We start from the raw sequence: 14,354 nt of genomic DNA on the forward strand, positions 1-14,354 counted from the left end.
AGCACATTAAAACCTTAGACCGGGCTGCTTGCTGATCACTATTACTGCAGTGATGAATTGCCCCTCAATTATGGTTGGCGTCCTAGTATGTATATTGTCAGGCCAATCTATCCATAGATCGTGCATAGCATCCCACCAGGAGTGGTGACACCTATGTATGGGGGATGGTATATTAGCTATAAGCACATCACATGCCGCTGTAGTATCCCGTTTATCCTTCTTTAAAAAGATTACTTTCCTCGCGGTTAGGTTTATACATTTATAAAGCATCTTAGGCCTAAGGGCAAACTGGCACAATTACAAAAAAAACAATTAAAACAAATATGTAGAATAATTAAAACGGCAGAACCACAGGCTTAAAAGATATATGGCAATAAAATTTAAAAACTCCCAACTCATGTTGAGGAACCCCAAACGGAAGAGAATGTACCAGAGAGCTTCCATCCTATAGTTGTAATCATGGGATCAGTGATCAAGTGCCCTGGAAAGATAAAACTGTAAGAGGATAGTTTACACGTTGGCTTCACCAGTCACTTTTGGCATTAAAAGTCAGAATAGAGACAGAGGTTTTAAGTTGCTTCTTGACAGATTGCAGTCAAGGGATATACAAATCAAATGGCTGTGGTTCTTCTAGTAGGCCTTAAAAAGATGTTTAGCCTCAGTTTTTGTTTATATCTATATTAGAGAGTGTTGAGGCAACGCCCCATCGGTAATCCAATCAGCCGCTAGGTTATCAGAAGGTGGAGGTTCCATACCATCTGCAGAGTTCAACTGGTATACCTGTGGCTCTCAGATATTGGGTGTGAGCCATGGTGAAGTAACGTGCATGTATGAGGCAATGTCCTCTCGCTATTCCTCAGTGGGGTACTCTTTATTCAACTTGGATGCAGTATTTTGGCTTGCATGGTATGTGTCCTTTCCCCCCCATCCCAATCATTTGCCCTTTCTTGCATAATCAGACCAGCATTGGTCGAAAATGTGGCACACAATGGTCGTCTTCTCCAACATACGCACTCAATGTAGCTTTTCCAAATCTTCCTCACTATATTCCACTTCATGTTCCCACACTTCCCGATGTCCACCCTTCTCCCACAGGCGATGAAGAGACTGAGCATCTCCAGCTTACCTCTACTCTCAGCACTGTGTGGAATGCGTCACAGTGCAGATTGTGGCAGCATTGTTACCTGGCAAGGCTAGAATGGTAGCTCTTCATTTGGCTAACTGCATGCTAGGGTGTGACTACAATGTTGTAGACCAATCTGCTTGATGGAGGCCATGTTAAGCTCCCCGAGCACAATTTGCAGCAATTTCTCTAGAGAAGGGGACCGTCTAACTCGGAACCATAGTGTTCACAGTGTGCTGCATTGCCAGCACATGAGAACGGGATTGGATGAGCCAATCGTCCAGGTAAGAGTAGGCGTAGATTCCGTTCCGGCGCAGGTGCGCTGCCACCGGGGCCAAGCATTTGGTGAACACTCGGGCAGATTTCAGGCTGAAGGGCAGGACCTTGAACTGCTAACATCCATGAATGACAAAACTCCGGAACCTCCAGTGTTTGCTGAATGGAGATGTGGAAGTACGCATCCTCCAAGTCAAGGGTCACCAGGAAATCATCCTCCAGTTAGTGAAGCACGTGCTGCAACGTGGCCATCCTCTCCATCCTGAACTTCTGGGACTTGGTTTCCACCCTCCCGACTTCCTTACCAGAAAGTATACAGAGTACACTCCGGAGCCCCGGATGTGCTGTGGGACTACTGGCTCTATTGCCCCTTTGTGTAGTATGACTTGAACCTCCTGTAGCAGCTGTGCCACAAGCACTTCTTGTTGCGCGACAGAAGAAATGGTAGGGCACTTGCCCTGGAATTCGAGATCGTGCTCCTGCTGAAGGACGTAGAGATATTTCTGTGGAGATCTTCAACAATTGATTGATAATTTTGATAGCCGGCCTCCCACTTGGGTGCAGAAGTGGGTGCACAGGTCCTGTGCCGGTTGCAGGCCTGTTTTGGCGTCTGCGTCCTGGATAGGGGCGACCACAATGCTGGGTGCCACTACCATAGGCCTGGGAGCAATGCCTATAGATTGATTCTCCTGATCATGATCTAGTTTGCGTCTTCTATGTTTTTTGTTGTTGGTCTTGTGTCAGCACCCTGTGGGTGTTAGTTGCTGTACAAAAAAATCTATAGACTAGAATAAGCCTGTTGGGTGGTGGAGGAACCGCTGACTGGCCTAGTGGCAAGGCAACCCATATCGGGCTAACTGTTGCAGTGGTAAATGCGACGGTTGTGGACGAACCCTTTGGTGTTGCAGCCATCAAAGGAGTACTCGTCCTGAAGAAGGGTCAACCAGGCTGGTGTCGATGACAGAGCTGGTCACAGATCCTTGGACGTCTTGCTCTTTGACAAAAACCTGTGCTTGGCTGCAGACACCACCTATTTTCTCGTGGACAGGCCAACAGTCGACAGAGCCAGTGATGTGACCGGCCTCTCTCCAAACTGCAGTCCCGCAGCAACCACTGACGAGCAAGGTGTTGGCACATGCGACTACCTTCTTTTGGGTCTTTGCCAAGGAAGCATCCTCCAAAGACCTCCAACATTGCCAGAAGGAGCATGCTCTTTAGACCTGCCAGCCTTGGAGGAGGCAGGACTACACCTGAGTCCACATCATATGCCTTCCCTTCTTCAATCCACACCTCCAACCTCTGATGGCAGTCCTTCCATGTCTTCAAGGAAAAGGATTGGCAAATCAGACAGGATGAAGACAGCAAATGCACCCGAGGTGCCGATCCTGGAGGGATATTCTTCAGGCTGCAGTTTTCACAGGACCTGAAAATACTTTCTTCGTGGCACCCGCCATGGTGTTGGAGTAAAGGCTCAAGCCTGGGCTTGTTGCGCCACGAGCTGGAGATCAGACGATGGCCTGAGAACTCCTCCAGCAACGGGTCCCTGCTGCTGGTAGTCACAATGTGACAGATGATGAAAAGTATTTTCACAATAAGAGGGAAAGAGCAAAAAGCTATCAGATTTCGAGTAGCGAAACATGAGGCTTCACCACGAGGAACGTGTGGTAAAAATCTGAAGATGGCCACCAGGGGTGGATCTTAGGAGGACGAGTATCACTGGTTGGAGCAGTATGACCCAAAGTGATACGGATAGGCTATAGAGGAGACAATCCGTTTTTAGATTAAATCTAAACTGCTTTATTTTTTCCGATGATTCCCAGCCTGATGACAGGGAATGTTCATGAGCATGTAAATCCAAGACCGACCCCATGCTGGAGAGGTACCTCACAATCCCCTCATTGGATGGCGAAAAGGTATTGGATTCAGTGGGGTGGGTTCATCATGTCCTGGAGATGTTGTATCTGGGTATCCGAGATCTTGTGTCTCTTCTCTATGTTGAAACTCTGGCAAGGGTAAAAACTCAGGGTCATCTAGGAAGAGTGGTTACTAGAACATGGCACTAGACAGGGATGCCCCTATTATCTGTTCCTTTTGGACTAGTGATGAAAAGCTACAAACAGATAAGAAGGAACGGGCAGCAAACACTGCAGCATTATGTGCTGATTTGTTACTAACTCAAGGATCCAGCTCATACTTTGCCTATGGTGCTTGAAACAAAGGATTCTGGTTTATTCTTCAGCAGTGCCATTAAACTGGGAAATGTAATTTGCTCCCTTTGGGTCAGCTTTGTGTTGACTCCTCAGCCCAGTCCCATCAACACCCCAACACTGGACTCTTAGGACATTTAAATGCTTTGTATTTTTGCCCTCAAAATTACTGGAGCATGGTTTCCTTAGGCTACAAAAAGTAATTGATAGGATTCTGGCTCTGGTTACCTTTATCTAGAATGGGCAGTTTTGCACAATAGGAGATGGTCATTATGCCTAGGCTACTCTACATTTTTAAACTATCCATGGTGTATGTGTGTGATGTATACTGCAGTGCTGAATTTCCTGATTAACATAGGAAATCTCCCTTGTTCGCAGCAGTTCTGTCGGATGGCAGAGGAGCAAAAAACATTGCTGTATTACATCATACCCAGAGGACATATGTAGTTTTGCCATGACCAAAGATACAAGATAGCTCGACAATGCATTTTAGCAGGGAATTGACCGACATTGAATAACAAAAAGACATTCATTCAAGAGTATCCTGAAATCTACATTTCAACAAATACAATATACTCTCTCCCACAGAACCTATTACAACTCTACTTTTCTAGAAAATTCATCATTTTAAACCGGATACCCACCATAAATGTCATGTATCAATAGTCGCATTTATACACCGGATATAGTCCTCCCCACCCGACCCTTTTTTTGAGGTAGGGATCCATGAATTAGAAACAGTGACTGGCAACACTGGTCTCGTCGGCTGAAGGGCAATAGAAATGTTATGGCAGCAAGGCCTCCAAATCTCTGTTGGGCTGGCACAGAGCAAAAATTACTACAACAGGCTAAACAATAGTAGAAGGTAGCAGTACCATTGAATGTAGGAGAGTTTCTGAACTCCTTGTTCATCCCCCCGATGCTTAACAGCCACAAATAAAGACCAATATAATATACTCATATTTGCTGCAACACAGGTCAAATTTCTATTTGTCTTTTGCTTCAATATCAACATGATTTCTCTCTAGTTGTATCTATATTGTGACCCCTTTTAGAATTGTACTGAATTATAAAGTCCATAAATGGCACTGAAACCCTATATCTTGCACTTGAATTGGTTATTACACCTTTTTTTGAGGTCTTAAATCAATACCACAATTTTATTGTCACTGCATGTTTTGAATATATTATTTTAAACCTGCGATATTGTAATTTAATGGAGACTTAAAATAAGCCACTTTAGAGTTGTGTCTGAAATTTTCCTTGCTTCCTCAGATTGTTTTCTTAATGTTAAAGTAACTTGTGTTCATCGGATCCAACTGAGACTAAAATGAAAAGGATATTTGTTTGAAAATTACTATTTGGTTGTGCTGGTGGTATTCTGTGCAACATTAAGACAAGACACTGTCATGCTGCAGAAGATTCCTGGCAGTTTCAAAATACTATTCAGTGCCTTGCAACCTAGCCCTGTGGTAGGATTTATCTGGATAATGTCTAGGTAAACACATCATGGATTACGGACACGTTAACTTTAATGCAATAAATCTGCAGTTCAATATTCTATTTGTTGTCCAATACATGAACTGCTTTCCAACATGTGGTCAGGCACAGCCGTACTGCTCAGTAACTGCACACTAGTCGCACCCTGGCAAAATTTAGGCAAGTTTGTAAGGCCGGTAAGGTCGGTAAAACTGGCTAGCCCAAACAATATATACAAAAAAGGCGACTGTCGTGTAGAGCGCATTGGGCACTTGCCTCTTTTCCCTTTCAGCGGCAGCCAAAATTAGAGAAAGTAGGATGTGCCACACAGGGAAGGAATCAAAGCAACAGATGAGTGATGTAGCACACGTAATACAGGTATGGTGGTGTAGGGCGGGGTGGGAGTGTTGGGCGTTTTAGGAGGGGAGCTAAAGAAGCCTACAAATGTGGCCGTCTGTCACCTCAGGACAGGCTTATATCCAAGAATAAAGCCAGCAATTTGAGCTGACAAATTGGTCATCAACTACTGGCTGAGTGCTAATTTCATTGTACGAAACCCTCCTCATTCCCCTTACCTTGAGTGAGTAATAGCAAAAGCTTAGATTACGGTGATCCATCAAGAAGCACCACCCTATGCCTTCCTAAATAAAGATAACCTACTGTATAGAAAGTCATGTGGGGGCTTATGTTTGTGTCCATCAATGCGTGGGACTAATGGTTGCCCTAGAAAAAAACAGCCCAATCTAAATGCATTTTCTCAGATGCCACTAAGCACAAGTTTCATTAATTTGGGTGTTAAATCAGAGCAAGGACATGAACCACAGGAAATAAGTATGTATGATCGACAGTGGTCTAAATTGCCACCAACTATGCAGGCTCAATGCAGAAGGTTTGAACATTTTATCAAAATGCCCATTTCTAGGCCAATTCAACATACACTACTGCTGCTGATCTGGCACTTAGCTCTTCAAATGGGTCCTTCCCAACCAACTTCTACACCCTACTTGCCAAAACGTTCACTCTGCTCTGGACCTCCGAACTGCTTGGCACTCCAGCTAACCTAAAGCACATCTCATTCTGCATTAGCATTTCATATTAAATGCTAACCATGTCAATTTACAATTATGAAATGGCTGGTTTTCTACGCTCTCCATAGAAGACTGATGCACTGTTCTCAATGCACCTCACTGAGCCTCAGCTGGTGGAACCCACGTTGGGAACTCTATAAACATCTTGAGCAGTCAATACTAGAAAGTTACAGCATTCAAAGCCATGAACTGCATTTATGCATTGGTCTTGCAATAACAAACCTGTCAATTGACTTTGCGAAGGCGCCCCACCAAAACGCACACTGATTTCCTGGAGAATTCAGCAAACGTTACTGAAGAGGACGATTGACACATCAACTGCGCAAAGCAAGTGTATCTCCAGCTGTGTGTGCATGCGGAGTGAATGGTAACATTTTTTTTAAAGTTTGGCTCTCTTGAGCCGAGTAGAATTTAAAGAGGACATTTGAGCGTCAAGCTACACAATTTGACCAGGGGGGCAATGAATTTAGGTTGGCACTATTAACTTCTGCATAGAACCTACTGCTGAACCTAAACGCACAACACATTAACTGGCATCAATACCAACAGATTGTGATGGCATCCAACAGCAAAGTTATAGTCATGGGTACAGCTGCCTCCGTCAAAAACAGGAACCATACATATTACAACAATCCACAAAGATTTAGGAACGATATGGTCAATGTAGGTGCAGAACTGCAATCTTGGAACAGGGCCAGCATGTTCGATGCATGATAATGAAAATCACTGTTGAGGTCACGCTTCACATTTTCTAGATAAACGGCAAAGATTTCAGTGACAGACATTTTTGGGGAGACTTGCAGCTCCAAGGGACGTGAAGTTCTGTGAATAGAAGGACTAGGTGACAGACTGAAGCTACAGGTGAACTGGTCGCAACCATCACACCCAGTGTGGCAAATTCACTCTTCCCCACCCATTTGGCAAACCCAGAAGGAGGACAATGCTTCTGGGATTTTTTAAGGGCCAAGTCAAATTTTGGCTATTCAATTAAGACACTGGAGCAGTTTGTGGGTCATGAATCCTGCTTCAACAAAACAGCAAACATTTCAAACATTATTTTATGACTGCAATTGTCAGGTTTGATTAGCAACAGGCAAAATTTAAATGTAGGGTATAGAATAATGCACTGTTTTCCGAATTTGTCCAATCTCAATTAAGACAATTTTTAAGCTGGGCACGTCAAATTAGCTGACGGTTATAGCCTCCTTAAGGGGTAGAGAGATGTTAAATAGAGCAGTGTAATTTTTATTATATCGAGTTGGGAATTACTCTGCTATTCTAATGCCAGTCATTCTCTGAGGAGAAAAGGACTAATTACGATATTGGGGATTAGAGCCAAATGCTCCAAAATAAGACTACAGCAGTTTATGTTTGATATCAATCATGCATCTCTGAACTCAATTTTTTAAAACCATTGCAATGCCAGTTAGGAAAAAAAGCTTTAAAAAAGGCTTTGCTTAACATATCAAAAAAGGCACACTTGTGCCTGGCACTACTGACCCTGTGTCGTCGAGGGCTGAGTAACTATTCCGTCCTGAGCTGGGATGACGCGGTCCCTGTTTTGTTGGATGGAATCTGAAAAAGAAGAGTCATCTTCTGAGGATTTTTTTCTTTTAAAGTAAGCTAGGCACATTGGACCCACAAATGTAGGCTGTGCTTTGGACACACATTTTTGGGCATGCTGTGGTAACATTTAGCAGAAGCTGTTAAACTGCATTCTGCGAGAAAAGAACAAACAAATCTAACCTCAATTTCAAACTTTAGGAAGTAAAAATAAGCAGCAAAACAACTGAATCTAACTTCGATTTAAAGAAAAAGTGTTTGCGCTAGGTGTGTGTCATGTTATCTGCCAAAATGCACACACGGTTAAAGGCTAAACATTGAAAGGTATATTATAAAGAGGTCACATGCTCATTGGCCTCAGTCGATTTTGCACAATACTGAAAGACAGTACCGAGGGAGCTACAAATAACCTCTTCCTTTAAATGCCCAATAAAATGCAACTCAAAACATGGGCGTACATAACACGTTAACTTGGTCAAACTGAGCTATACAATGGCAACATGCTGTATGGACCTAAAGAGAGCAGCATCGTTAGGAAGAAAGCATCCAATTACAAAGACCCCCTCGCCCCCATTGTCTGAGCCTAAGAACCAATTTAAAAAGCTCGTACAGCAACATATTACCCAGTTTCTAACCATTCAAGCATTCAACATACTATGCTCACACATAAGAAACACGTCTCCAAATAGACGACTAAAACGCCCGAAATACTGCAACTGCTGCAGTAAGCTTACAACGTTTCATAAATCTTAACAGGACAGTGGTAACCTATTGTGATATTCGAAAGTGCACATCATAAACAAAATGTCAACTGTCTTCCATTTGTAACCTAATGCTCCCACAGTGGGATGTGGCTTTCAAGACAATGCAGACCTCTCATCTTAACTTTTAACTACTCATTTTGATAGTACATGCATCTACACGGCCCAAGAGTAAAACGCCATTTCTAACAAAATCTAGGGAAAATTGACTTTCCCCAACAGCAGATCCTTCTACTGAATAGTGTAGCAAATAAAACAAAAAAATACTGCTTCGAATTTTTTTTTTTTAAAAAGAAGAAAACAAATTGGCACTTGCTTTCAGCTAGTCTATAGAAAAGGCAAAGCAAGCCATGTTAGCAGTTATCTTTAAACATCTTTGGCAAGATCGACTTTTCTTCCAAAACTACAGCCTACTTCCATTTAACAAATGGAAGTAGCATTGTTATGCTAATAGGCAAGCAGAGTATAAATCATTAAGCTAAACTGAGGTGAAGTGTACTATACATAGTCTCATTTAAATAAAGATTGCACTAAAATTGACTAATCTTCAGAGGAGCAAAACTACTTTGTGCCACAGTGGGGCTGCTGTAATGACTAACGGAAGATATTCTGGTAGGATACATTGCTCCTGTCACCCATTTCATTAGAGGCGGGAGGCAGATGGTTAAACTCTGTGACAAAGGAACAAACAAAAGGGTTACAACTCTCCATAAGAACCAGAAAAACGACACCAGCAGACAATCATTAGTCAAGGAATAAAAAAGGAACCTGAAGTTAACTATTAGTTGAAAATATTAATCGCTACATCTAGAACAAAAGCACAGATGTTAGTAAAGTTCAATGTCAGTCTTTTTTTGTGCTGAACCAAGTCCAATCTTGCTTTTAGCTGCTCTCTTTCAAGTCCACATTTCTCACTTGCTCGGGGGCGTTGGGGATTCCAACATAACTACAATATAGACTTCCTTTATGGGGAGCAGCAAACCAATTAGGCTTTATAACATATGTAGGACAACGTATGCCTAAATAAGGAAAGCAGGACATATCAGTTTGTTACATTTATCCTGAATGCATTTTTCAATATAAGTAATGGAAATTCAAATTGCTCTCCCCTCAAGATCGGTTGTACTATAAGATAGAAAACAGGCAGATGCTCTTGGAAACGAATTACCAAAGAAATGAAAACCCAGACTGAATTTATAAGCCACTTGACGCATTGGGTCAGGCAGAAACAATGTTTAACTCCACAGCTTAGGAAGGGCATAGAAGCAGTGGAATTGACACAAGCATACTTTGAGGGATAGGCCTACTTTGTATTGCATCTTTACAGGAGATGTGTACGTTAATTTAAAAGGTTCCGTTTAGGAAGCTAGATTTCCTCTACACAACCTCCAAAATTAACCAAACCGTACATGCACAGCCTTCACATAAAACTGGTCTGCTCTGCTCAGGGAGAAGTGATATCGATCTGCAGCGGTTAAGAAAAACGGCCTGAGGAGGGCGGAGTCTGTTTATCAGTCCTTCGAGCTTTTTCAGCTCTGAATTTCATCATGGCAGAACAAACTAAGTCCACTAATGAGATTAGTAGAACACCTTAATGTACCCTGCTGCCGAGGAGATATTTATCGTGCACTGGAAGTTTGGACGAACAGAGTTTCACATGGACTTGCCTGGATGACTGGTGTGTGCGTGCGGTTGCACTTAGTCTGTTTCTAGCACACACCTTCGACAAATGAGTCATTAGGGCCTGACACTCTGCCCTGGGTCCTACATGGGAAAATGCAGAGCTGCTATATTAGAGGCTAGTTCTGGCAGAGCCCCAATACGCTTGCGCGGCTGTGCGAGGCGATTACTTCACATACCTGATCCTGTATGGAGCTATGCGTCTGAAGCACACTGTTACCCTAGTTGTCTCAGCGTGCCCATTCTCATTTTGTGAAGCAGCTCAACAGTGTTCTTTCTGGCAGAGCACCCTTTTAAGCCTGGGGAAGGTTGCTGGTTTATCCTTAAAAACTGTGTCAAACATAACACATTACTCGATGAGACTGCGGCGAGTGGATCAATGAGCTGCTGACCAATTTATACTTCACTAGCCATTCACGGCAGTAACACTATTCTTGCATATATTAAAGGCAAATATCGGTCGGTAATTCATAGGGTCACTTCTGTCCCCCTTAAGTATAGAAATTACCAATGATCACTTCCAGGAAGGGAAGGGGGCATAGGTCCTTGTGACTTCTTAATGGTAATTGAACAGGCTGAACGTGTAGGTAATGGTCTTCTTTTGAATTTGAAAGGCATATTTGTATCAGATGGCATGAGAGGTATGCGCTGTGTAAGGCCTCTATGATGTGTCTTTATAGACGCGTAATTAACCTCGTTCCATTGCAGAGTCCCTGTGATGGCGTAAGATTGCATAGTAGCATCATTACAGCACCTACTTTGTTTTAGCCCGTATGGAGGCATTCGTCCTACAGCGTTTTGCTCTTTAGAGCGACGATGTTGAGCTGCTAACTTTCGTGGTTAAAATAAGACTGGAGAAGGGTGTAAGGGGTGTCACCTTTGGTGGGGAAGACCATAAAGTAATGGCATTTGCCGACAACCTATTGGTGGTTCTCACTGAATGGGAGGCCTCCCTCAGAATTTACGGGCCTCCTAGAAGAATTCGGCAGGGTTGAATATCAACACCCAGAAATTGGAAATAATGCAACTGCAGGGAGACGCATCCAAAACCCTGACAGACAGGGCGATTTGCTTGGGCGAAAGGGCCCCTTCGGTATTTGGGGGTTTCTTAGACTCCAGGCCTATATCAAGCCAACTACACCCACCTGTTGAGACCAGTCAAGGCATGTCTTGCAGAGAGGAGGTACCTCAGTCTATCGTGGGTGGGCCGCATTAACATCATTAAGATAGTGGTCTTTCCCAGGGCACTCTACTATTTCCAGGCTCTCCCTGTCGTAATTCCCATTAGCTTCTTTAACAGCCTCAACAGGCTGCTGCCTAACTACATCTGACACGGTAGAAACCGAGGGTGGCGTGGGGGGGTAGGATTGCCCCGGTAGAAGCGGGAGTAATGGGAGTTCACAAATTTCAAAATGCATTACCGGGCTGCTTAGCTGAAGGTAGAGTGGTTTGCAGGAAACCCCAAATGTATCTGGCGTAGAATGGACAGGGCCGTGGTGGGCGCCCCTTAGACTAGGTTCTATGGCGCGGAAAAGCAGACAGGCCGCCCAATATGTACAAGAGCGGCTTAACGGCCTTAGTGGGGGACACCATTGTTGAGGAGGGGAGGATCTACATTTCCATCACCGTTCACTCCACTTATCCGGAACCCTCAGTTTACCCCGGGACTCGAAAAAGGGGCCTTCATTAGGTGGGAGGAGGCGGGTGCTACTCGTGCAAGGGACAGGATGAAGAGGCAGGAGGTGATATCCTTTCAAGACTGCAAGGAAACTATGGGGCTGAGGGAATAAGACAGGTTCCAGTTTATTCAACTGCAGCACTGGCTATCGTCTCATGACACGAAGAAAGCGGCAGCCAGGGACTTTACCCCCATAAAAAGATACCTCCTTACAATTTCCGGGGACAGGCAAGTGGTCAGCAATTTATACAGGATATTTATGAAATAGTCGACCCAGCCCCAGTGGGCGGACACGCTACCGCTTCTGTTGTCTGAAGAACAGTGGTGGGAGGTGTGGCTGCAAATCTCGAAGCTTATGAGAAGCATGGAAATCAGAAATGTGGACAAGAATCTTGGTCCAATGGCACTCTACCTCAAAATGCTACACACAGTCTTTCCCACAGTAACTCAAACTTGTTGGCAGGGATGCAGTGAAGTGGGTACTTGGATCCACATCTGGTGGCAATGCCCCGTCCTGAAGCCCATCTGGGATGTGATAATCAAGGGAATGAGGGGCATCCTTGGCCCCCAGGTGACGAGGGATGTTGGAGGCCATGCTGGGCGATGTGCTGGACTCTTAGTTGCCAAAACCACAAAGGAAGGCCTATATAATTCTTAGTGCGGCAGAGCTCTCATTAATAGCACAAAAATGGAGGCAACCTTCGATACCCAGTGAACAAAACTGGAAAGCTCAAATCTGACACTTCATCGCTCTAGAGTGGGCAACCTACCTGGTCCAAGGGGACTATGCAAAATTTAAGGCAGAATGGGATTTGGTCTTAAATTACCTACACAAAAACTATCGGGAACAATAATGTCCCCAGAAGCTGAGATTGTTGGACATTCTAGGAGTAGCAATTCAATGCGTCCTGGACATCTCCCTCATGTAATTCTTTCTTGGCACTGCGACCCGGGAGAGGGGAGTTTCGGGGGGGAACAATGCTAGCTGTTCAATTGGAAGGGCCCACAGAAATGCACTTTGCCATTTGGACAGCAGAGGGCAGCCTAACACTGATAAATTGTATCAGCTGAATACGGAAACCTCCCCAATCGCATGTATATTTACATTACTCACCGTAATCGTATTTCTGATGCTTGTTTCTGCTTAGATTCACATGCTGCGCATAGGCCAACATCTAGTGGAAGCTGCAGAGTATTACAATTTGTTTTTCGAAACTCAAAAAGGGACGTCCAACTAGGGCGTGCCAGTAATACTATCCCTAGTGTGACGTCCACTGTACCCACGATCTCTCACGCGTGTAGGACCCTCAGATTGCATTTTTTCTGACATGAGGTAGCATGAGGAGTACAGAGTATCCAAGCAGATAAGATAAGACTACAAGCATCCATGCGCTTTCTCTCAGAAGGGAGGAAGGGTTGGCGCATGTGAATCTAAGCAGATACAAGCATTAGAAATACGATTACGGTGAGTAATGTATCCCTTCTGAGGCTTGTGGAATCTGCTTAGATCACATGTTGTGCATAGATTAGCGAGCAGTGTAAGAAGGAGGTGGGATGTGAGAAGGGTCATGAGCAAATAAATGTCTTAGAACCGCTTGTCCCACTTTAGTATCTGTCTTGGAATGAGTGTCAATGCAGTAGTGCTGAGTAAAGGTGTGAATAGAGCTCCATGTAGCTGCTTTGCAAATGCTGTCAAGGGGTACATTTGCAATGAAAGCCAGAGTGGCTCCAGTACCTCTTGTAGAGTGGGCCCTTGGCGTAAAAGACAGTGTTTTATCCGAGAGGAAATAGCACAGTTGGATACATCCGACTATCCATTTAGAGATGGCATTCTTTGAGACGCAATCTCCTTCTCTGCCTAGAGCTATGGAGACAAACAGTTGATCTGTCTTACTTAGCGGTCTGGTCTTGTCTACATAGTAGAGGAACGCTCTCCTTACATCTAGTGAGTGCAGTTTCACCTCAGCAGAGCTTTTGGGTTCTTGGAAGAAGGCCGGTAGCGCAATGGACTGGTTAACATGGAATTTGGAAATGAACTTCGGAAAAAACCTAGGGTGAGTGCGTAAAACCAGTTTATCCTTACGTACCGTAAAGAAAGGATCCTAGCTTGAATTTCACTGACCCTTCTTACGGATGTAATGACTACTAAGAAGGCAGTTTTATAAGTCAGGTGTTTGAGACTAGCTTTGTGCATGGGTTCGAAGGGAGGTCCAATGAGTTTAGCAAGTATCACAATAAGGTCCCAACCTGATGGTGGGTTGGAAATTGGAGGGTGGAGTCGTTTTACCCCTTCCATAAATGCTTTGACAACTGGCACTTTCCACTATGACACATTGTTATGGGAAGTGGTGTAGGCTAACGGAGCTGCCAGATGCACTTTGTGAGTTAAACACTAACCCTGCATCCAGTAAGTGGAGCATATAGGTGACAACATTAGAAGGAGTACAATCAACTGGGTTGATTTGCTTTTATTCTGGCACCAAATAACGAATCTTTCCA

The 14,354-nt window shown here is 44.0% G+C and overlaps 1 protein-coding gene across 4 annotated transcripts in view; it reads right to left on the reverse strand.

Annotated features, from left to right (window-relative positions):
• The window catches only part of WDR26 (WD repeat domain 26), a 1,161,882-nt gene that overhangs the window by 940,038 nt on the left and 207,490 nt on the right, over positions 1 to 14,354 (reverse strand). For 2 of the 4 annotated variants that reach the window (XM_069608650.1, XM_069608649.1), the window contains exon 7: positions 7,674 to 7,748. The exons of the other annotated variants lie outside the window; for them this stretch is intronic. In XM_069608650.1, the coding sequence (XP_069464751.1) occupies positions 7,674 to 7,748 (75 nt within the window). The remainder of the gene's footprint in view (positions 1 to 7,673; positions 7,749 to 14,354) is intronic. 4 annotated transcript variants of the gene reach the window in all.

This window comes from Ambystoma mexicanum, chromosome 4q, assembly GCF_040938575.1.
Source record: "Ambystoma mexicanum isolate Mex_15411 chromosome 4q, UKY_AmexF1_1, whole genome shotgun sequence".
NCBI classification, from domain to species: domain Eukaryota; kingdom Metazoa; phylum Chordata; class Amphibia; order Caudata; family Ambystomatidae; genus Ambystoma; species Ambystoma mexicanum.